General features: G+C 36.9%; 1 protein-coding gene across 1 annotated transcript in view; it reads left to right on the forward strand.

Annotated features, from left to right (window-relative positions):
* lmbrd1 (LMBR1 domain containing 1) overlaps positions 1-24,751 on the forward strand; it is a 99,077-nt gene that overhangs the window by 45,398 nt on the left and 28,928 nt on the right. Inside the window, exons 8-13 of the mRNA XM_077236474.1 lie at positions 6,775-6,900; positions 9,939-10,091; positions 16,213-16,277; positions 16,646-16,748; positions 20,096-20,200; positions 22,173-22,322. Coding sequence (XP_077092589.1) covers positions 6,775-6,900; positions 9,939-10,091; positions 16,213-16,277; positions 16,646-16,748; positions 20,096-20,200; positions 22,173-22,322 — 702 coding nt within the window. The remainder of the gene's footprint in view (positions 1-6,774; positions 6,901-9,938; positions 10,092-16,212; positions 16,278-16,645; positions 16,749-20,095; positions 20,201-22,172; positions 22,323-24,751) is intronic.

The following is a 24,751-nucleotide window of genomic DNA, read 5'->3' on the forward strand; positions in this document are numbered from 1 at the left end:
GTGGGTGGTTACTTGTGCCCCATCGATTTGCATGTGCTTACGTGGGTTGTGGGAAGAGACTTTCGTAGGAAAGCACTTTTAGACATAAAAAGGATGTTTCTGTGTGTCGTCACAATTTCATTCTGTTATTATCTACAGTTTTACAGGTTGAAGTGTTTATTTTCTGTAGCACTTGTGTCACCACATTGGAAAATTGCACAAAAAAAATAACACTTTCCCAAAACCTGCTCCATTCATCATAGTTTGAATAAACAGATAATCCCACCTCTAACTCACACCATTGGTTGTACCAATGTTGCAGTGTCAGGTTGATTGGGAAGCTCAAACAAACAGCAATCTTTAAACAATGTAATGACAACTACTAGTAGACACTGATTATTGCATTTTATAGATGTGAAAAGAATACTTCCGCTGAAGAGGTTGTTGATGGTGGACCCCGGATATGTCTTCACGTGTAGGTTTCTCGTATGTTAGAAAAGCCGCCTGTCTTTGATTGTAGTCATCCTGGATGATGAAGCGACCCCTCAACATTAGAAATGTTTTGTGATTCTTGAGTTTTGGCCTGCAATCGCTCAAAATGACACACTGTCATTTTTCACCAATGTGTGTGGACGTGTGCCTGAGACGTCAGTGTGATGTATATGCTCTGTTATCTCTCGCCTATTTATATATCTGAGCCTGAAGGCCATTAATAAACGCCCGTATTCTGATTCCTTCAGCATACTTTAGCTGTTCTATTCGGATAAGATAAATTGATTGTACTGTAACACTTGTTAATGTCATCCATTTTTCATCACCAGCATCATGAGTAACCGGGATATGAGAATCTATGCTTTATCAGGGATTGAAAAAAATGAGGTGGAATATCTTTGAATGTGGCACACAATTTAAAAAATATATATATTCATATAAATATTTGGTAACACTATAGATTAGAGTCCAATACTAAATATTACCTATGACTTTTGCCTGAATAACCTCTTAATTACTGCTTATTAATAGTTAGTAAGGTAGTTGTTAAGTATAGGTATTAGGTTGGATTAAGGGATCTGGAATATCGTCATGCAGAATAAGGCATTAATATGTGCTTTATAAGTAAGGGATAATGTAAATCCAGCTGGTTATTTCAGAAAGAACACCGGTTTATTCTGAGATAAGAACCGTCTGGATGTACATTATCCTGCTTATTACACAGATACTTGCCACATAAGTAAATAATTAGATACAAAATATTTAATTCTAAATTTATATTTAAAGTCTAAATATTTAATTAGGTTTTTAAACGCAAAGCTTCCGCAGAGAGAGCACTTGCTAGCGCAAGTTCAAACCAGATGGATGTTTAAAGGATACAGTAAAGTCATACCACTTATTACATGACATTTCACCCCATAAATAATTAGGGGGATCAGATATATTGATTTGAGATGAAACAACCATGTACAAAGCAATAGTCGCAAAATGGCAACAGCTGTGTTTGTATAAAAATTCCTAGCAAGCATATAGCGCTGCTGACTTCGGAAACCCGGATGAGCCTGTGTTAGGATTCCTCGATTGACCAATCAGAATCAAGTATTCCACAGAGCCGTGTAATAAATACCAATAAACAGCTAAAATCCTAGTATTATGTATGCTAATAAGCAACTAGTTAATAGTGAGAATCGCACCCTAAACTAAAGTGTTACCAGAAATATCTGTATGTAGTTCACTATTGAGATACAAAGTTGCTGCACTGTTTTTCTCATAATTAGGGCTTTCAAAGTGCTTGTATTAAAAGGTTTGACAATTTTCAGAACGCTCTGTGGATGATAATGTTCCCCTGTCTGACCTTGTGTTGTCAGAATCTTGAGGAGAGGCTTATGGAGAAAGAAAGTCTCCTAGTGCGTTCTTGTTTTTGATCTTCTTGGTTGTGGTACAGAAACTCAGAATCAATCAAAGATTCCTTGTCAAACAGCAGGGTTCACTCGCTCAGGCTGTTCTTATTGCACTGTCTCTTTCCTATTGTTTCTTTTCTCGGCTCTCCTCCCCTTCTACACCAACCCTCAAGAAAGATGCCGAATCACCCATTCTCCCCAATCCCATCCTCCTCAAGTTTCCAAGGCCATGGGTGATTTATCATATTGGCCTATGTGTTATTATTATGCATGATTAACCTAATGGAATCTAAGTGATGGGCGCCGTATGCAGCAGCAGTGTTGTCCAGAGTGGGCAGGTTAATTTATCACTGCACTTTGAGCCAAGGTGGCCACTTGCTCTTAATTCATATGGCTGGCCGGGATGTAAACTCGTAATGACAACACCACGGCCGGCTGCGCTTCAACTAAACGCTAAAGCAAGCAGTTCAAACCTTCAGCACTTGCTGTTTTTGGCCAACATCACACTTTGCTGAGCTGCTGGGAAATTAATATTCAACCTAAGCACATACAAACAGGAGCCTCGGCTTGTTAATAAGCCTCTGAAGTACCATATGGTCAGGGCAGGCGAAGCTAACTTTACCTATCCAATGCTTGGATGGCTAGCTCTCAAAAACAATCATGCTGGGAGTTTTAATCGTACTCTTTAAGTGCGACAGCATGGAGTTCCAAAAGTTTCAGGCTGTTTGGGGGTGAATTGTTTATTCAGAAAAATACAGAAAAACTCCTTCTAGGTAAATGTTGTTTGTTTCATATTTTTGTTTTAATCCTCAGAACAGTGAATTCAAGCATTTGGACACTTCTTGTAAACCTTCTGCCTATGATTTTTCACATCTTTCACATCACTACTATTGTGTGTACCGTCAGTTCTTGACACTTTATTTTAAACTTTTCCCATTCGTGATCACCAGTTACTTCACCTTGAACTCATCGGCACCTCATCTGTGTTTATCGTTTGAAAGAGTTCTTTTGTGTGACACCTTTATGAACTCGTAGACGGTTCTTTCTCCTGCTTGAAGTTGCCGTTTCAAGAAGCCTTTATCACCCTCAACGTTACGAGGTGCAAAAGTGTGTTTTATGCTTGATCAAGCCCACTTCTGCTTAAAACGATTCCTGACCTCCCAAAGTCTAAACCGGTTCCTGTGCTTGAGTGGTTTTAGACATCAAAAACGGCACTTGCATTGTCACTTGAACCCATTTAACATCCTTCATTGGCTAATACAGATGCTGAGGTCTTATATCAAGCTCATTTTGCTGCTGGTGTGACGTTACAATAAAAATTATTGACCCGCTGACTTTTTAATGTGCATGTAATACTTGCATATGTATATGAGCGTATATCATGGCTCTTTGATCTGTCTGCTTGACCGTGGACCGACTCGGTCCCTGTGCTGCCTGACACAGTGGTGATTTAAAAGTCTGGCTGGCGTGCTGATGTTCAGCCCTGGAGGGTTCCTCTCCCTCTTAAATCTGCGGTCCAAAGATGCTGATTCCCAACGAGAGAGTGACCGCATTAATTTCCACTGATTTAATCACGGTGCTGCAAAAATGACCTGCAACTGGCAAGAGAGCCTCTCCCTCCTTCCCACCATCCCGGGTGCATCCGAGGGGCCATTTCAACAACAAAATCCCACAATTTAAATTTTCTTAGCTCTCATTTCTCTCCTGTCTTCTATACAGAGTTTATTTTTCCATATCTCAGTCCTATTCATAAAATTCTTGAGACACAACATACTTTTTATTTCTTTTTTTTAAAGTTTGTTTGTTGATTGGTTTTCGGCATATGATTATACTTTGGCTGCTTATCTCAGTTTCATAGTATGTATTGACTTCAATGAAGGAACATCCATCCATCCATCCATCCATCCACCCATCTATCCACCCATCCACCCATCCACCCATCCACCCATCCACCCATCCACCCATCCATCCATCCATCCATCCATCCATCCATCCACCCATCTACCCACCCATCCACCCATCCGTCCATCCGTCCGTCCGTCCATCCATCCATCCATCCATCCATCCATCCATCCATCAATAAAGTAATAAATAATGACATTTATACCTAATCCATTCTGTTATTGTTTACAATTTCATTACAAATCTTTAAGAAAGTTGACAGTTCACAGCTAACAGTGCTATGGGAGTTGCACACTAACTGTACTGTTTTTCTAAGCATTTTAGCTGAAACATTGTATAGATCAATCAGCACACAGAACCAGAGCTATAGTATGTGTTTTATAAAACATTTTCAATATTATATTAATTTAGTTTTCACCATGACAAGTGACACACATGTGTTTCTTCCACACACAATGTGTTCCACATCTGCCTGAGTGGTGTAAATTGACAGATTTATATTTTCCAAAGCAACAGCAAATAAAATTAGCCCCTCATTTCCAGCAGTGTAACACGTTTGAATTTAATTTAGAGACTACAAAGGACAGAAGAAACACAGGGACACCATCTGGCAGAAGACCATTGGTTGTTGCGAACTCTCTGTACATCTGTGTGAACGTTTTAGTTAGTCTATGTGTCCTCCTTATAGCATTGGACACTGAGTAAGATAGTGTTTTAATACAATAATCCAAGATTGATCTTTTGGTAGTTTAATGGTGCATGTTACTTTAGTGGATGCTCTGATTATAACATTTATTTCATTATTTTTGTGAGCAGATTTTTTTTCTTGGAGACAGGAATTATTGTCCATTGACAAGAAGAAAACATGAATTGGATGTTACTTTGAATGACTTTGAACACAAAGTTACTGTTAGATTCCTCAAAATGATAAAAGTGTCATGGAAATCCTGGAATTCTAAAATGTTTTTTTTTTCATACAAAATCATTATTTTATTATCATAATGCTACATTTATTACTTAACCTCTCACAATGTTATGACTTAATTCTTTTGAATTTATTTTCAAAAAGGCCTATTATGAAATTCTTTTCAAAACAGAGTTTAAAGTTTAAAATGTAAATTTTATTTTATTTAATTTTTTTAACATGCTTCTAAAAAGCCACCATAATTAGTAAGTAAATGCTTACTAGTCATGGACATTATTAAGTGAATATAAAAACTGTTTTTTATATAAAATGTCTTAAAAATGTTTTAATCAAACTTGTGATGTTCAATTTGTGAGCTGTTTTTTTTTAATCCAAATTTCTATTGTGATTTTTTTATTATTATTATTGAAAAAAACAAACAAACAATTTTGAATGGTTCATTGGAAAATTTTACTGAAACAATGATTTTTTTTTTAAACAATTAGAAAGGTCTTAGAGAAGTCCTCAATTCATTAGTCAAAAAATGTGGAAACCCTGATAAAGAGTTCAGAGGAGTATATTAGTCTGCTTGGAAAAATTTCACATAATTTATTCCCCCCCAATATCTGCAACATTGAAAAGTATAAGGAAAGTCAGAGGAAACTCATAGTTTTGTGGCAGAGCGCACATTTTCCCCCATGTAGGCTGTCGAACAAAAGCATCCTTGTATAAGAGGGTGTACGCCTACACTTTTCTCTCTCTCTCTCTCTCTCTCTCTCTCTCTCTCTCTCTCTCTCTCTCTCTCTCTCTCTCTCTCTCTCTCTCTCTCTCTCCAATCCCCACTTTCATCCCTCTCTCCTCCGATCTCCCAGCTGACAACCGCGATCCCTTCATCTTACATCTTTACATATTTTCTCTTACTCTCTCCTTCTCAAACTATCATACTGTCTCTCTCTCTCTCGTGCCTCAGGTCTTCTTTTCCAATCAGCACAGAACACACCTGTTTTTGTTTGGAGTGTCTCTTTTATTTTTCTCACGCTTGACGGACTGCAGGGGCGAGGAGGGCAGGAAAGAATGTGAAAGAGGAGGCAAAGGAGGAGGAGACGTCTCACCAGGGGATGCAGGACAGATTCCTCTTTTATGAGGAGCGCTTGGTATTCGGGACATGGTCCGGCCTTTAGAGCCCTCGTGATTCATAGCAGGGGGTGTCACGGCCCATGCCGGCGGTGTTAGGTGCCCGCGACAACGAGTTATACAGAGCACCAATTTCTCTGCTTTAAAAGCATCTTCGGCAGAGGAGATAAAAAGGTCACCAGTGTTTAAGCCGCCTTCTGGAGATCTAATTGTGCTGCTGACTTTTGTCAGCATTTTGATATGAAAGCTTTTGAAAATGGCAGAACCCCACGAGTGAGAGTGCATGAGGTTTTTTTTTTTTTTTCTCGAGGTGTGTGTGCACGCAAAACCTGGTCTCTCTTATTCTCTGCCTGTATTGATTTGCCACTAGGAGTGTATTAAAGAAGGTCTTCATTTTTAATTAAAGTTCACAAAAGCCCATATTGTGAAGACTAGCGGGCTTCTGACCCCAGCCTTTCTCTGCTCACTGCATAAGACCTGCGCTTCCTAATGCAGAGAAAGGGGGAAAAACTCATCGATGAGCTCAGCTCTCAGAAAGTCCAAGGTTTGATCATATTTCGCTACATGAGCTCCGATATTTCTTCTCTGATGCATTGTGAACATGTACGTGAGCTCCGGCTGAGTGTCGTCACATGGGGGCACTGTTAAGCTGTGCATTGGTGGAAATCAATGCGTGAATCTTTAAAATGGTTGCTGCATCCAAACACACACTCTCACACTCTTTTCTCCCTCTCATCTCCTCCTATTCACCCTCATTGCACAGAAAACACATACATGGATTCAGTGGGCTTCTGAATGACACCATTTAGAAAGCGCTCTTTTATCAAGTGCCATAATGTATGGATTTATTTTTCATTTCACAGGGGCTATCGGTGGGACTCTTGATGAAATTGTGATGACACTTTCCCCAATGATTGTGAGTGGTGTATTATTGGTCTTTAAAGCTGTTTCTTTCTCCGTCAGGCGTACGGGATGTCAGTCTTGCCGCTGAACCTGATTAAAGGCACGCGCAGCGTCCTGTACGAGCGGCTGGAGAACACCGAAGACATGGAGGATGTGGAGCACCAAATAGACAAGCTCAAAGCCAAGGTCTGTGTGTGTGTGAACTGAATTCCGATCAGATCATCCTTTATTTAGGATGAGCCACTGTCCTTCAGGTCTTGTCCCAAAATTGGTCTGAGGATTGTCAAGAGACGCAAATAAAGAATGCAATTGATCATTATAAACTGCCTTGAGAAGTATTAGTACCTCTTTATTTTGTTTTCATTTTGTAATGTTGCTGCCTTATGTTAAACTACTTTAAACACAATCTACTTTCACATCAATCTACACTCCATACACCACAATAACAAAGCAAAAAAATCTAAAACAAAACAGGTTTGTGACATTTTAGCAAATTTTAAAAAAAATAAAAAACTACAATAATTACACTGTATAAATACACTTGAAATTTAACTCCGGATCATTCCCATTTAACTTGCAGATGTTTATACACTCCGAGTGGAGTTAACCTGTGGCAAATTCAGGCACACACCTCTCAATAAAAGGTCAAGTAAAAACCAAGTCATGGGGTTAAAATAACTGCCTGTAGAGCAGATTCCTCTTTTATGAGGAGCGCTTGGTATTCGGGACATGTTCCGGCCTTTAGAGCCCTCGTGATTCATAGCAGGGGATGTCACGGCCCATGGCGGCGGTGTTAGGCGCCCGGGTCAGAGACAGGATTGTGTCAAGACACAGATCTGGGGAAGACAACAAAAAAATGTGCATGCTGCATAGAAGGTTCGCAGAAGCATATAGCCTCAATAAGATTGGAAGAACCAGGACTCTTCCTAGAGCTGGCTTCCTGGCCAAACTGAGCAATCAATGGAGAAGCGCCTTGGTTAGAGTGGTGACCAAAATGCTGATGGTCACTCTAGTCGAGCTTCATGATCATAAATGGAGATGGACAAACATCACTGCAGCTTGGTTGCCCACTGAAGCTAAGCAGGGTTGAGTCTGGTTAGTACCTGGATGGGAAACCTCCTGGGAGAACTAGGCTGCTGCTGGAAGAGGGATTAGTGAGGTCAGCAGGAGGTGCTCACCCTGTGGTCTGTGTGGGTCCTAACGCCCCAGCATAGTCATGGGAACACTATACTGTCAAAAAGCACCGTCCTTAAGATGAGACGTTAAACCGGGGTCCTCTGTGGTCATAAAAAATTCCATGATGTCCTTTGAAAAAAGAGTTAGGGGTGCAACTTTGGCATCTTGGCCAAAATTGGCCTCTGTCCATCATCATGGCCTCCTAATCATCCTCATTTACATTCACATATTCATCACTCTCTCCTCTCCACCAGTAAGCTGGTGTGTGGTAGGCTTCTGGCGCAATATGGACGAAAATCCAGCACTGCTCATCATGCACTGCTCATCTCCTGCACAATACAATCCCAACCGTAAATTGTGATGGTGGCAGCATCATGTTGTGGGGGTGTTTTCCAGTGGCAAGGACACGGGGACTATATAGATAGCCTTAATGAAAACCTAGTCCAGAAAACCTAACCCAATCGAACATCTCTGTAGAAAAACCTGAAAATGTCTGTCCACCTGACAGATCTTGAGACGATTCGAGGTGAAGAATGGCAGACAATTGCCAAATGCAGATGTGCAAAGCTTGTTGCATCAACAATGTACTTATGTACATTTTTCTTTTCTGATAAATTTGCAAAGTTGTCACCAATCTGTTTTTTTGCTTTGTCCTTATGGTGTATGGAGTGTAGATTGATGTGAAAAAAGTCATATAAAATAGATTAACATAAGGTAGCAAAAAAATGAAGGGGGTTAAATACTTTCAAAAGGCACTGTATATATGATTAAGAGACTTTTTAACTGTATTAAAACACCTTACAGACCCTAGACTTTTGAAGAGTAGTGTAGTTAGGATTGCAAAATCAATAGGCTTAATTGCTAGAGGCAAGCTGACGCTGTAAAAAATCATTGTTACAGTTATCAGCATTTGATTTTTTGAGGTTTTTGTCACATTTTAGTCTTTCACTCACCCTTAAAACAATTTTGTGCAATTTTGAAACATCAATTTCTGCATGGTTAGATTTTTGGACGCCCCTCATCATCCTCATAAACCATAAACTGAACTTCACAAAAAAGAAAAAAATGACCCAGACTACATGAAGGTTCTCTTACAAGCAAAACTGTTACAGATTATGGAAGATCATTTAAAGTGGCCAAATTATGCTATTTTAAAGGTTCCTAATTTTTAGAGGTCTCATACAACAGTTTTACATGCATCCAAGGTCAAAAAACACTTTAATTTTCTCATAATATACATTTCACATCACCTAATTTCTCAATCTAAAAACGGTCTGTTCGAAGATTCAGTCTTTCTAAACCCCTCCTTTCCGAGAGCCTCCTCTGCTCTGATTGGTCGACCGCTTACAACACGCATCAGAAACGAAATTCTCAGCGCTTGATATACAGTGACACGAACACATGGCGTCAGCTTGTCCATATCAATTCCAGCAAGTGTCCTCATCCTTTTGAAGTGCATGCTAAGTGCATTTGCAGGGCTGAAAATGTCGACAACACAAATCAAACTCTTTCAGGCCTCTGCTACAACTACAGAGTTGGAGGGCGGGTCACAGTAGATGTTGTTCGAGGGCCGGCAGTAAAGAGCATAGGCTGCATTATGCAAATTATATTATATTGTTATGTAGGTTTGTAACATGAAGTGAGACTGAAATTATTGACGACTCATTTCGGCATTTCAGAATCAATTCTTTCTTTCTTTTAGGAGACAATAACTTTATTTGTCGTGCACTTTGATCTTTAAGATCTTTGCAGACCTCTCACATTCACAAACAGCTATATTACACACTGCATGAAAGGTAATATTAAAAAAGGCATAATAGGGGCACTTTAATTACATCATCAAATGCATGAATGCAAAAACGGATAAACAATGGCTAGGGCCAATATCAGCTTTCTATGATAATTTATTGTCTGCCTAAAAAATCAAGCCATCAAAATTCTAGAGACTTCTTGAATTTGAAACAAAACACTCTCATTTTAAAAACAATATAATCCAGTGTAAAAAATGTACTTTTATGCAATAATCTGTTTTGTACTTTACTCTTCAGTGTGCCGATGGGCGCCCTCTCTCTATGAGAGACCGGAGGAACCTCGAGGATCTTGAAGCCAAACTACAGATGCTTCATCGGCGGGGCCGTCATCTGGAGATTGCAGAGAGGAACTGCTGCAGTAAAGTGGGCTCTGCTCTCCGCCCCATGAAGGTTTGTTGAGTTTTGCCTCAGAATCACTTCATTGATGTTTCAAAATTGCACAAAATTGTTTTAAGAGTGAGTGAAAGACTAAAATGTGACAAAAACCTAAAAAAAAAACTTGAATAGCCTTTGCAGTAGTTCAATACTAGTGCAGCTATTTTTTAAGTTTCTAAAACTCACATTTTGTTTCAAACACTAAATACTTCAAATCATAAACAGCTGTCTTCCCACACACTGACATATCCAGAGGTGGCGGTTCTCTCTGTTGGAGTAAGAGTGGCATTAGTAAGAGATTCTAGAGTGTCAAATGATGCCAGATCGAATTCAACTCTTTGCGAACTTCAATATTCACCCTGTTGCACCACATTTATCTGAAATCATTCGAATAGGTTGCATTTTCTCAAAAGTGTTCAAAGTCATGAAATCAAAATTGACCCTGTTTACTTCTATAATACATTTTCCTGGCTTTCATCAGAATGTTTTTTCTGCATCTGAAACTAATTTTCTTTCCTTTTGATGTCAGTGTGGGGGCAAATAGTTGTACATTTAAATCTTGCCAGTTTGGTAACGCAGTTAAAAAGAATGAAGGTTAGTTAATAATTAATAAATTAGATTCTGCTTGCAAACACTCATTTAGGTCTCCTTGAAATTCCTGTTTCACCTATAAATCCACTTTATGGAAGTAAAATGGCTTACTGTTCCATGTTCACTTTAAAAGATTTTGCGATTAAAAGTTGTCATGCTATTAACTATCATACATTTTTAGAGCAGTTGCGTAAAGTGTCATATATAAACTTGGATAAAGGTTATATAAGCATTGACTTAAATATAATGTATAACATTTACTTGCCATCTATATTCTCTTTTTTTTCCCTTTTGATTTTTTTTCAAGCATTTTTGTCATCTTGTCACTAATTAATTTTTCAATTATTGTCACTATCCTATCTTGGCTCTATCAAGTCTAGTCAATGAAGGGGGAGGTGTGAAGGAAATTAATTTGCATGGTGACTTTGATGTAACGCGTACATTATGACTTCATTTGAATGCCAACACGTATTCCTAAGAGAATCAAGAAATCCTTTGGTTTTTATCACCTTGGCACAGGTTCGCCAACCTGAACAACCACTTTGCTACATGCGTTATATTACTTATTGCTCTGATTTTGTCCAGCTAATGAAGCCAAATTATGTAGATTGAATATATAATATTTATATGTATGTCTTTGGCAGATCTTTTTTTGAATACGTGTGCTTACTGGGATTCTAACATATGACCTTGTTGTTGTTGTTAAACCATACGGTAACATCGTCAGATAATATTTAAAGATTATCTAGGCTGTTCTTTTCAATAATGTAAATGAGGACTGAGGCTATCAAGCTTCAAAATAACAAAATATGGGTAATGAAATGATGAAAGAATTTTCATTTTAGATGAACGGTCCTTTTTAATATACAGTGCATCTAGTCCAGTGGCGGCTGCTGGTCTCTCAAAGAGGGGAAGCTCGTTTTCGGCCTACATCATAAAAATGATTCATTTATTTATACTTAAATATATATATATATATAACTGTATGAATGAACAAACGATCTAAAAAAAAAGATATTAAACTCGACGGAGGAAATGTGGGAATTAGGTTAAACTGAAACAAGGAATGTGGTGGGTAATTGTGTGAAATGTATGATGAAACTTGGCTAGCAATTTCGCCAAGCAAATACCAAGAAATAGGTTTCAGCAGTTTGTCTTTCGACTACACTTGCAATATCCGCGATGGGACAGAGCTCGAATAGCTTCAGCGTCAGCGACCTTTTGTAGTACAAATCGCTGTCAATCAAAAGGAGATGCAGTCTTTCTACAGACCCTCCAATCATCACGCGGAAGCCCGGAGTCCAGCCGGACTGCGACATAATCGCAGGTTTATCCAATGATCATCTAGTTTCGAAGCACTGAAAAAAAACTGTTCTATGCAGGCCCATTGAAGTCAGTGGACGCTGGGCTTCAACAGGGAAATGCACTGTGACGCTTCGGGAATGAATGAGAAGGAAATCGAGTCAGCCGACCTGCTATATGTAGCTGATTCTGAACAAACTCGTCTTCAAGATGAACGTGTTCTAACACATTTTTAGTCAATAAAATGTTAACACAATAGTACATATTTGAACATTCATATTTTGACATTATAGGGGAGGCCGAGCTTCCCTTGCAGTCTCAAAGAAATCCCTGCTGATCTAGTCCTGCACAAAATAGCTGTGTTTGTCACACAAACCTCTCTGTAGTACTCCTACATTCCTCTAGTCTATCTTTAAAATGTTTGCCGTCTTCTATTTATTTGCTGGTTTTCAAATTCTTTGAATTGTTTCTTCTCCCAGCATGCTGTGCACCAGAGGGGTTCCTTGTTTTTGTATTTAGTGGCCCACTAGCAGCAGACATGAGCATGACACTATAATGATAGACTCCAGGCTCTATTTATACCTAAACTAGGCTTGAGATTTACTAATTTCCCCACAAGAGCTTCAGGGGAAACGCATACTGAGAGAAATCTGTCTGCCAAACTGCTCTCTCCGTCACTCACTGCGCCTCGTTTACACCGTCACGTAGTTGAGCGCTCGTTTTAGTTTAGCATTTGTTGCCTACAGTCTTTGATTTACAGTTAAATTTAATGATGTAATGCAAAGGTTTTCAAAGCACTCAGATATGTTCGAGGTCAACATCTCCTCTTCATATCCTCCATGGGCCATTTTCACTTCGCGCTTCCTGCAGAGAAGTCTCACATGTACTTGTAGTTGTCGTTAACACAACATGTGTACTGATATTCAACACATTTCTTGTCACAGTACGCCTTCCTGCGAGAGCCAATGACATCGCGTAATGGAGTTGCGAGGCTGTAGAAAGTGAGGTCCAGTGGGTGGTTTGTTAACTGGAGCGTGGGTGGTCCAATGGGGCGATTCAAAACGTGCGAGTCCCTGCTGATGATTTTAGATAAATTCCACTGTCAGCACAGACTAATAGATTGCACACACACGTGCGCATACACCAGCACATGAACGCACACTTCTATTACCCTCTAATGTGGACCCGGCAGATGTGATTGATTCCGTTAAGAGAGCAGGTTAATTGACCTAAATTCTGTATCAGATTGATTGATTAACTGTGATTGATTTTAATTATTGTGTTTACCGTTTAATCTTCAGAGGAAATTGGTTTGGAAAATTGAAAGTGGTGTATTGGAGGTGCTTGAGTATTTTAATAAGCCCAGAGAAAAGGGGAAATGACACTTACCGTGCAAATTGCATGTATTCCCTCCCTTTGCGACAAATAATAAACACATTGAATCTATATTGCATATTTTACATATAGTCGTCATGGCGATTCACTTGTAACCACAGAGCTGTAGTAGATGTACACGGTTTTTCACACATGTCAAAAGGTTCGCACATTAGAACCCAGCAGGCCCCGGTTTGATGGCTGTGGCAGGTGGTCGCGAGCCCAATTATAAAATAAAATAAACCTGTTTATGAAGCCTGAGTGAGTGTGATGCCTACAGAGGCTTTCATTATCATTCAAAGGATATTAAAAAAAAATCTCTCCCGTAATGCACTTTCAGACTGATAAAGCAGCCCTTGGCAATGCTCAGAGCAAGGACGATTATGAACCGGGCCAATGTGACCAGGGGCATCTGACTGCCAGGGGCGTTGAGCGGTTCACTATGGCCTAACACGCAGAAACAATCCACTGAAGAATAGAGCTTGAATGAGAAACGCTAACCGTGCTCATCCTGAACGCTTTATTGTAGCTCTTCTTGTGTATAATATTGTGTATAATTCACATATTGCATCTTTATATCTCATATTTATGATATTGCTTCTTTTTTGGACATGGCATCTGAGTAGATGCTTGTGGAAAACTCTTCTACAGTCCACATGACCTCTCTAAGGGGAACAAGAACATAGGAAACATTTCAAACATGTTGACATGTAACTTTATGTTGGCACCGTCCTAAAGGGACTTAAAACAGGCACACATACTTTAGGTAGTTGTGTTTATGCTGGGTATTGAAGTCTGTGGTTGTGTTGTGTAGCTAAAGGCATGCTGAATAATGAATTGAGTGATGCTGTAAATTTTGTTGTTATTAATGTACTCTTTCTGTAAAGTTAAAGCTCTGGCTGTCACGGTTATTACGGCTATAACTGCAAGCGTTTATTATTGGTATTACAGCAACAGCTTGAGACATAAATTCCTAATATACTCTTACAATAGCTCCAGCTGTGTTTTTAACCACAAACCGTAATTCCAGCATCACTAATAACTCGCAGTCATTGGTTTGAATTAGTTATAGATTATGTCTCGGAGGCAGATTCACGCTCATTTACAAATATATCTTCTCGCTACCGTTCACAATCTGTCATATTGTTCTTGAGGGAAATCTGTGTCCAATGCGAATGCCTTTGCGCTTGCTTTAGTGTAGTCAGAGTCAGTATTGGCATTGTTAGACAGACAGATAGATGTGTATAATCAATAGATTTATAGATAGATCGGTAGAACTTCTGTTTATATCTATAAGGTATTTTCCATTTGTTCTGAATTTGTGTTCTTTTTTCCTTACTTTATTTTGAGAAAATCTGGAGTGATTACTGCACACGTCAGGGTTTTGTTTACTCCTTCAAGTCAAACAGACGTGAGCTCCGGGAGTCCAGTCAAAGGCAGCCGTTCAGTCTGGCATATTGGTTTTGTTGTGCTTTGTGGGTTGTGAGTGTTTGTGCCTCCATCTTTGTTCATTTACTCTTTACTCTGCAGTTCAGTCTGTTCCTTATTTAGAGAGCTTGTGACCATGTTGTCCATATTACTCTTGGCGACTGTGTCAGGCTGAGGTGGGCCGCACCATATGGCCATGTGTAAAAAGTGACAACCTCTGGGTTAGATTTCAGTCCTCTGCATAAACATTTGCTGCTGAAGTGTATATTTGTGTATACTTTCTAGTGTGTTTGTAAATCAGTGTTGAGGAGTAGTGAAGTAATGTTGGGAAATCAGATTTAATTTGAGCTATTTAGACTACATTTCTGTAAACCACTTCAAAAGAATCAATTCACTGATTTATTTAAAGGCATAGTTCTCCTTAAAATGAAAATTCTGCACTAAACCTGCATTACTGTCTGTCTTCAGAATTTGTGAAGAATATCCAGGCAACTCTTCAGTATTAATAAAAAAAATGAGTACTGAGGCTGTCAAGATCCACAATGACAGAAAAACACAATATAAGTATCATAAAATTAGTCCATGTATCTCTGTATTCTAAGCTATACAATAGCTTTGTGTGAACAACTTTCCTATATATATATATATATGTATGGCAGCAAAACTCAAGGAATGCAGTGGTAATTTTTCCCATTCATTACATTATTTTACATTATTTATTTTTCCGAGTTGAGAACAAAAATGGTCATATGGGTTTGGAATTTATCAGGAACTAAAGTCATATATTATATATAAAAATCAGATCTAAAAAAATATATGTCTATATTTAGTTGAATATATATATTTATAATGTGTATGTTTTTGTCAGTTATTTTAAATTAATTTAATTACTGTGTAAATCTGTGTTGACAACAAATGCTGTCATCAAAAACGAGATCTTATATTGCATTATTTTGATGTGTTGTTCTGATATTTTAAATAAATTTAAGACATCTGTTAGTTTTATAATTAAAGCAATTGATCAAAAGTGTCAGTAAAGAATTTTACAATGCTATAAAAGATGTCCATTTCAAATAAATGCTGTTCTTTTGAACTTTCTATTCATCATGGAATCCTTAAAAAAAATGTTTTCACTATTTCTTTGCACCAAATCAGCTTATTAGAAACATTTCTGAAGGATCATGTGACACTGAAGACCGGAGTAATGATGCCATCACAGGAATAAATTACATTTGAAAATATATTAATATAGAAAGAGTTATTTTGAATAGTAATAATATTTCACAATAATTTTTTTTCATGTATTTTTGATCAAATAGTCTTTTTTTTTACATATTCCACACATTTTTTTCTGGATAGTTTTTAAAGTAAACTTACTAAACTTTTAAATTAGCTTTGTCAAATTACTGTTGTAACGTTGTCTCTTTTTATGTCTTGTCAGATCTTGCTCGGGGTCTTCTTCATCCTGGTGGCCCTTTTGTTCTTCGTGACCTTGTTTATTTCCAAGTATGTTCCATCAACCTGCACGAAATGTCACACTGATTGAAACTGAAACTCTACTCCATCTAAATCGTCTTTCTTACATACACACATTCACATGTTACCAGCAAATGACTGGCCCTATTGAAAAGCTCTTGAAGAATGCCGTCTCCTTAAAGCACAGAGCAATTGAGGGACACGTTTATTCAATGCTGGAGTGACCATAAATTTGTTGTTATTTTACACCCAATACATTCATCAACACCTGCAGCGCTCTAAATTAGCTCACACTTACAATAATTTACTTTAGCAGACCATGGAGAACTGTGGTTAATGATGTTTCTAATTCAGTCTCTTATGTGATGATGTTGTTAAATGTGTTTGTCTTGTTGCAGTCTGGATAAAGCTTTACATTCAGCTGGAATCAGCACTGGATTTATCATCTTTGGGACCAACTTAACCAACCCTCTTAATGAGCTATTGCTGGCGCTGCAACCGGTGAGCAGCATCCTCTCTTTCTTTTGTCTCTGAATCACATTTGTGTTCTCAAGTACTAGTGGCAAGTTGTGTGCAACCAGAGCTGTGTAATGGCTCGGGAGGAGAAGGTGCCAGAAATGGAATGCATTGTTCGATTTGGTTTTACTACGACACTCAGAAGTAGCAGCCGTGGATGTGTCACAAGAGATGTGAAGAATGTGATCTGCTCCGCGTAGGCAGTTTCTGCCGAGACCAGCAGCCGTGAGAAATGCATGATTCTCTAATTGGCAAGTTCATGCTGTCATTCAAAAAGTTTGGACACACCTACTCATTCCTTATTATTGCTAGTTCCTTCATTTTTCAATCGTATTAAACCCATTAAATCTATAAAATAACACAAATTGAAAGTATAAAATTTTTGAATAAACTTCATGAGGGGCATCCCAAATACTGATTTTTTTTTTAAGCAGTATTGAAAAGCTTTACATGAGTCCTAGACCCTGTGTTATAACATTGTTATAGATAATTGTTGAACTGCGTATACTAAATAAGTGTGTAGAGTTACATTCCAGCTATTTTAAGGCCATGACGAATTTTTTTTCAAGGAAAAAAAAACGTTTAAATATGCCATTCTGGTGATCGAAGATGAGTTTTAAGGGATAAAATTATTGTCTACAAGGGGGACTTTAAAAGTAATGCTTTACAATATTGCGTTACTCCCTAAAAAGAAACTAATTGCATTGCATAATTACTTTTTGTGGGAAGTTATGCTTAACTTTTGCATTACTGGGCTGGGCTTGTTTTTTTTATTTTTGTTTTTTTTCAAATATAAAGGCCCCTTTCACACCAAAAGTGAAATGAATAAGCTTTAGGCTGAAGGAAATGCAAATTTACGCCTCTGCACCTTTACTCTCAATTTTTCTCAACATGGGGACAGGAGAGCTGTCAGTCAATAAATGGAAACACACAATAACTTGTTACCTATTTGAAAAAGAAACTCTGATATGTTGTTGTAAATGTAAAAGTAATGTTACTTTACTAGTTACTTGAAAAAGCAATTTGATTACGTAACTCCCATTACTTGTAATGTGTGCAACGGGTTCACCAGCAGGACTGCAATTATTTGAAGAAAATACATTAAAAATTGTAATATTGTGAAGTAGTATTTGAACAAAAAAACAGTAATATCATAAAATTAATTTTAAAATGTAATGTTATTCTTGTGATGACAAAGCTTAATTTTCATCATCATTACTCCAGTTTTCAGTGTCACATGACATGACCCTATCACATTTCTTATTATTAAAGTTGAAAACAGTGGTTCTGCTTATTTCTGTGGAAACCGTGATGAATATTTATTTCAGGATTCTTATATCAATGTTCAAAAGAAAAGCATTAATTTGAAATCAAAATCTATTGTAACTTTATAAATGTCTTTCAATCAATTTAATGTGTCCTTGCTGAATAAAAGTGTTAATTTCTTAAAAAAAAAACAAAAAAAAAAAACATTTGCACAGTAGTGCATGTCAGCGCTATTAATAGTTGTTTGCAAAACTCATTTCAAGTATTTAAGCAAAAAGCGTGTCAGATCAAAAGGTTTTTAACATCATGAGAAACATAAATTCAGTCAAATGTGTCTGAAAATTTTTTGGCAGGTATGAACATTACCAATTAAATTCCTCTAATTGGGCCATATTGCTGTTGTGAAAAAATGACCTCTATGAATATTGAGCATTTATTATAATACATCAACAATAAATATGATATATATATATATATATATATATATATATATATATATATATATATATATATTAATAAATACAGTTTTATCAGTATATCAATATTTTATTTATACACACTGACTAACACTGTTAGAAGCCAGTCAATTTGTCTATAATCAAAACACAAAAATGTCTATAATCATTTAAGGCATAATATATCTATATATAATTTATTTGCAATTTATATGATTATTTTAAATAATTATTTGTTTTTAGAATTAAAATAATATTAATTTTAGTAAATAAAATATAGCTAATCAATAAAAAAGTAGAGATTTTTCATTACAAAACCAAATCCAATGTGAACTATTGGGCAAGGTTTGGGTAGCAGAATATAGAGCTTTTATTAATTGGTATTGATTAGATTTGAATGTAATATTGATTTGATTATTTTTTAGTGTGGTGAGACAGGTTACAATCCGAGGCCGTATCCCCAAGTTTTTGTAGATATGTAGATATGTATTTATTTGTAGATATGTATTTCACTGGATCTGACTAAACATTCACCTCGATCAGATTTGAAAAACATTTCTTATATTCATAATGCTTGACAGTTGTGGTTTCATCTAGTTTTTATCTAGTCAAAGCAGAAACCAGGAAATGTGTTGCCACTGAGCCACAATACCACAATCTGCAAGTACAACAATGTGCATATCTCAAAATGAAATCTAAAACCCTAAACAGTTTGGTGCTTGGTCTGTGGCTGCTTGCCTCATAAAAAGATGTGATGACCTCTGAATTAAGTGCTATTATGAATTGGAAATAAGTATGCTTTTCATCATTTAGTGCTTTTCTTCTTCAAGTAGTGCAATGATCAGTTTCCATGTGCTTGAATAAAATATGATCGCTTGTTTCATTCGCTACTTAAGATGGCTTGATTAAACCAAATTGTTCAGGAATCCAGACCATTGATTTCAGCAATTAGGCCATGCGAAAAGGGAAAAAGAAAAGTAATTTGCAAAGAGATAAGACATACAGGCCAGAGAATTATTGCTCATGCTTCCAGAAACATTTCTAATTTGTGCTTCGTGATGTCATATGAGGGCAACAGGTAAGGTCAGTGCGTGTTTTGCTCATTTCAGCACCAGTGGAGTTATGGAGGACAAGCTGCCAACAGAAGAGGCATTATCATTTGTACGAGCCAGCAGCTCTTCCAGGAAAAAGAAGACCATTTTTAGCTTGACTTTCAAACAGTTCTGCCATGTACTTCCTGTGGCTCTTTTGAGATAAAATGCATTGAAAATAGTCGGAATTGCTGAAAGATCACCTCAGTTGCGACGCGATCCATCTCTCGCACAGGAGTGGCAGTATTTTAGGCCACCACTGAGAATGCGAGTGTATATATATCCTTTGTGCCTCCAGCATTGTGATTTTTGTGAAACATGCATCACTTACTCTAAAAAACATTCTGGTACACAATGAAAAGGAATTGAAAGCGGACAACACTTCCGGCCATCTTCATTGTCAAGTTAATAGTTATTTTAGTTGATAATAAAGCCTGACACTAAGTGATTGTTGTGTGTGTAGATGGATAGTGTGAATGGAGTTCTGGAGTTGACGTTGATGTTTCTCTTCCTCCTTCAGGTTTTCCCACTGGACTATGTTCTCATCACCACCATCACCATGTACTTTGTCTTCACTTCCATGGCCGGGATCCGTAACATGGGCATCTGGTTCTTCTGGATACGGGTGAGACAACGCCGTTTCTTTTTAATCCTCATTTACCTGCTTTATTAGGGTTATTGTACTGAATTTCAGTGGTTAAATTTAGCCTGTTTGTATAGGCCAAAGGTAGTTTAAAGGCATGTGAGTAAGGCATGTTTTTGTTATCGATTCATATAATATAACAACTATAACTATTGTATACGTGAGGCCTGATTTTTATATATATATATATATATATATATATATATATATATATATTAGGGCTGTCAAAATAACGCGTTAATTTCGATTAATTAATCTGAGAAGAAATAACGCGTTAAAAAAAATAACGCAGATTAATCCATTCCGTTTTGACCTTTGTGGAGCCGTTCTAGTATTCGTGTAAAAAGAAGGAGGGAGACAAGAACGCGCTGCTTGGATCATTGTTTGGAACATTTACTTTTCACAAACGGAGTTCGTCAAACTCTAAAGTTTCATCCAGGAGTGTGTGCATGAGTCGGCGAGTGTGTCTGAGAGAAAGCGCGCTTGTGTGTGTGTGTGTTGTAACTTTTCACGGCCTCTCACGTCACACAACCATTTTCTCACGCACAGAATAATCGCGCACCAAAGAGAGGACACGGAAACAGACAAGACAGAGCACGTTACTTATGATATTAAAAAAATCTCAGCTCTCAGATTCTGTTAATTTTATTACGAAAATCAAACAATACCGTTTTGCCGTTTGTAAATGTGAAATGACAGATCCCTATAGCGGTACGTGAACCGATCATCTCTAGCTAATAGTAAATAAACACGAATGACCAATGTTGAAAGATACAGTAGGGCAGCCTAAAACTTACCGAAATGTAGTAACTTACCTCAGGAAAGCCATTTCATGACCATATAGCATGTTATAGTTGGCTATAAAAAAGAGCTATAGAGAGTATTTTTCAAAATTTATGTAGCCTACTAGTATATTACGTATGGATTATATTTTTACTTAGCCTATATCAAAGTTGTTATTTGTAATAAACACGCATTATATTTAATTTGAGCTATTTTTAACCCTAAATACTACCAGCTGATATGGCTCCCTGTATTTTTACAGCATTGGGTGAGATTTTTTTTTTTCTTGAGAAAAATGAATGCCTATCTTGTGTACCTAATATTTATCCAAATGAGTCAATATTGCATCAAATCACAATAATTAAATTAAATTGAAATCGTGAAATTTGTGTCAAGCAATAATAATAAAAACGTAGCTTACCAGAAATTGTACTATGTAAACATTGTAAGATTGTGTATGCGATTAATTTAGATTAATTAATTACAGAGTATGTAATTAATTAGATTAAAAATTTTAATCGATCGACAGCCCTAATATATATATATATATATATATATATATATATATATATATATATATATATATATGGTATATTTCAGGCCTTATATAATTATGGATTTTTTTATAGTTCTATAAAGACTATGAATGTGAAATTGACTTAAGTTTTATTATAGTGTGTACCAATAAAATATAGATATGCTGATAAAATAACAATTATTAATAAATAAACTCAGTATGCTGATTTATTAATACATACATTCATAATATTTTAATAAGTAATACATATTTAACAATAATTAAAAACTAATTAAAAGAATTAAATCTTTATTTTTCATTACAAATCAAAATCCAATGTAGACTGCTGGGCAAGTGTTGGGTAGCACACCAAGATTCATGACTTGGAAAAATGACTTGGAATAATTCTGATATTTAAGTTTTTACTTTGTGCCATAACGGCTGACCATTTTACTTTTGACCCTCTATATTTTCAAAGTATCCACTATAGCTGAGAGGATGCTCTACCTCTCCTTGTTTTTGTTGTTCTTAATCCAACATTAGTTATATACATGTTGTATATGTACATTTCTGCAGATCATAGTGATGTAGACTCATAGCACTCAGTCATATCAGTAATACAGTATAAGGATGTTTTTGTTTCTTTTTGTGCAGCTGTATAAAATCAGGCCTCAGAGAACCCGACCGCAGGCCCTCCTCTTCCTCTGCATGATCCTCCTCCTCATCGTCCTCCACACCAGCTACATGATCTACAGTCTGGCCCCGCAATACGTCATGTACGGCAGCCAGAAATACCTGCTGCAGGTGAGATGTGGGTTTGTTTGTGTAACAGTCAATCCCCTGTGCTGCGCTGCATGCAGATTACAGGATTACAGCTGTCGGATTCTGAGCAAACAGGGTCCGCGCCGGTGACATGCGTATGTAATGATCAACCCTTTACAAAGCAAGTGTCTGAAAGCATTTCAAAACCTTCTCTCCCGACTCTCTTCAAAATCCATTAAGGCCGTCCTGCGTCTGTTATTTATTTATTTTTTACTTTCTTCAAAGGTCCGCACATTTATGGGAAGTTAAAAACTGTCTGATGTCTTTGACCTGCTCAAGTGAGAAGGCTTGCCCTCGTGTTCTTTTCTGCGAATCTATACATCCTTTTCATATGTAGCCTAGCAACTTCTAGCATGAAAGCTGATCCAAGTTGCAGCTTATTCTGGCCAAGAACCACCCACTTAGACAGGAAGAGACCTTCAGACCTACACGTGACGCCTCCGTCCACACTTCTGCTTAATGATACCAAATGTTATAGATTATCGCGGGGAAAAAAACTCAACAGAAAGTTTGATAAAGCTAGCCAATGCAGGTGCACATGGCAGTTTCAGTCAGTGCTTGATATTTTTATTTACGCTAGGCATCATGTGGTCATTGAACGGATTGTGAACGGCCCATGGGCATCTGAGGCTGAGACTGACAAACTCTTCATCGATCAAATCTGATTTCTATTCACTTCCTGGAAGGGTAGCAGTCATTCTGCATCTATTCAGTGGTGCATGTTATCCCGTCTGATTACTTCCAAAAGTTATGCTGCCTTTTACGTAAATACAAGCTCAAATGAAGAATAATTTGACAAGCTGTCGGAAGGCTGATGGAGCAAATCGTCTGCTGAGGACAGAGAAGGAAGAACAGCTCGCGGCAAGATCAAACCTCCCGTTCTACTCGGCAAACATCACAGCATGTGTCGCAATCTGACCAATTACATCTGTCCTTCGCACCTCTGCAACATCAGATGTAAATATCGAAACATGCATAAATGAATAACCGAGAAACGCATGTGCTTTGCAGGGTTTTGCGCCATGCACAATTGAATTGAGAATGCTTTTTAAATTCCAATTGAATTTCTGAATTGGAATCTGAGGAAGCAAACAGGATGTAGAATTCAATTTTAAATTGAAATGGTAGGAAGAGTGATTTACTGAAGTGCAATGAAAAGAAACTCGTATATTTTAGTAGATAGAAAAAAAGTATTGTTTTAATTCATGTTAATGATGTATTTAATTTATTTAAAAAAATGTATCAAATGTTTGTTATTTTGTTAATATGTATTATTTTAATATTTATACATTTGGTTTTCATTTTGGCACACACAGTAGCAGATGGAAAAAACATCCTGAAAAAAAAATCAGTCACTGGTAAAACACCTGCGACAGTACGATAAATTATGTGTATTGTATAATTAAATAATAGTGCATAAAGTATTTAAATATGAGTATACTAGATAGATTAATGAATCCTGGACAATAAGACAAGGAGAAAATAGTATCACTTCTAAATTCATGTGAATAATAAATGGTGAAACACATGGAGATTTATGAATCTGGAGACAGTATGAATCAGATTTTTGCAAGCCTAAAATTAATTATTTGACTCATTATTACACTAACCCATATAGTTCATGTATTTACTTGACAAGTTAGTTTTACTCATACTCATAAACATCAATATTATCTCTAAGCACATGGAATTTGTAATTGAAACTATTTGAATTTCTGAACACATTCCCATAATGTAATAACCCAAAAAGCTTATGAGTCTTCCTCTTATATATGCTTTGCTTTGTTTTCAGTATTCTTGTAAGAGAGGGTTCTAGAAATATAAGTGTTTGTACTTTAGTCTGTTTTAGCACCAGTTTATTTAATGAATTATGTCAATTGGGTTTGATTATAAATTGGCTCTTTAAAATAACGAAAGTGTGCTCGACAACACTACATGTTTACGTATATGGCAGGTTAAATTGCTCTTCTCCATCAACTGATGAATTACTTTTTTTTTTTTTTAAATGAAATAGCTTTTACTGCTTGCTTTCCCTTTAGCGCTAATAGTGCCATTTACATATCATTGTGCCAGGAATATAGAATAGAGTTGTTTTAATATGGTGCAGTGTAACAAGTCTAATTTAAATAGAAAGGAGGCATTGTAAAGATTGATAATGACTTAATTTAAACATTGCAAGGCTATTAAACTGGATTGCGGGGGATTAGTGAATATGATTTTACACTGAAATAATGTGCACATAACTGACTTGTGAATTTGTCCCAGAATGTAGTAAGTTATCAAGTGAGCATGAAAAGAGACATATCATATCTGTCACATTACTAATGTCTTATTCTCATGTAAAAAAAAAAACTAAAGCAAATTGCATAGGGTTAACTTGCATGCTGTTAGAGTCATATTCCATAGATCAG

This window comes from Siphateles boraxobius, unplaced genomic scaffold (genome assembly GCF_051911475.1).
Source record: "Siphateles boraxobius isolate OS27281-9 unplaced genomic scaffold, OSU_SipBor_1 20, whole genome shotgun sequence".
Taxonomy (NCBI): Eukaryota; Metazoa; Chordata; class Actinopteri; order Cypriniformes; family Leuciscidae; genus Siphateles; species Siphateles boraxobius.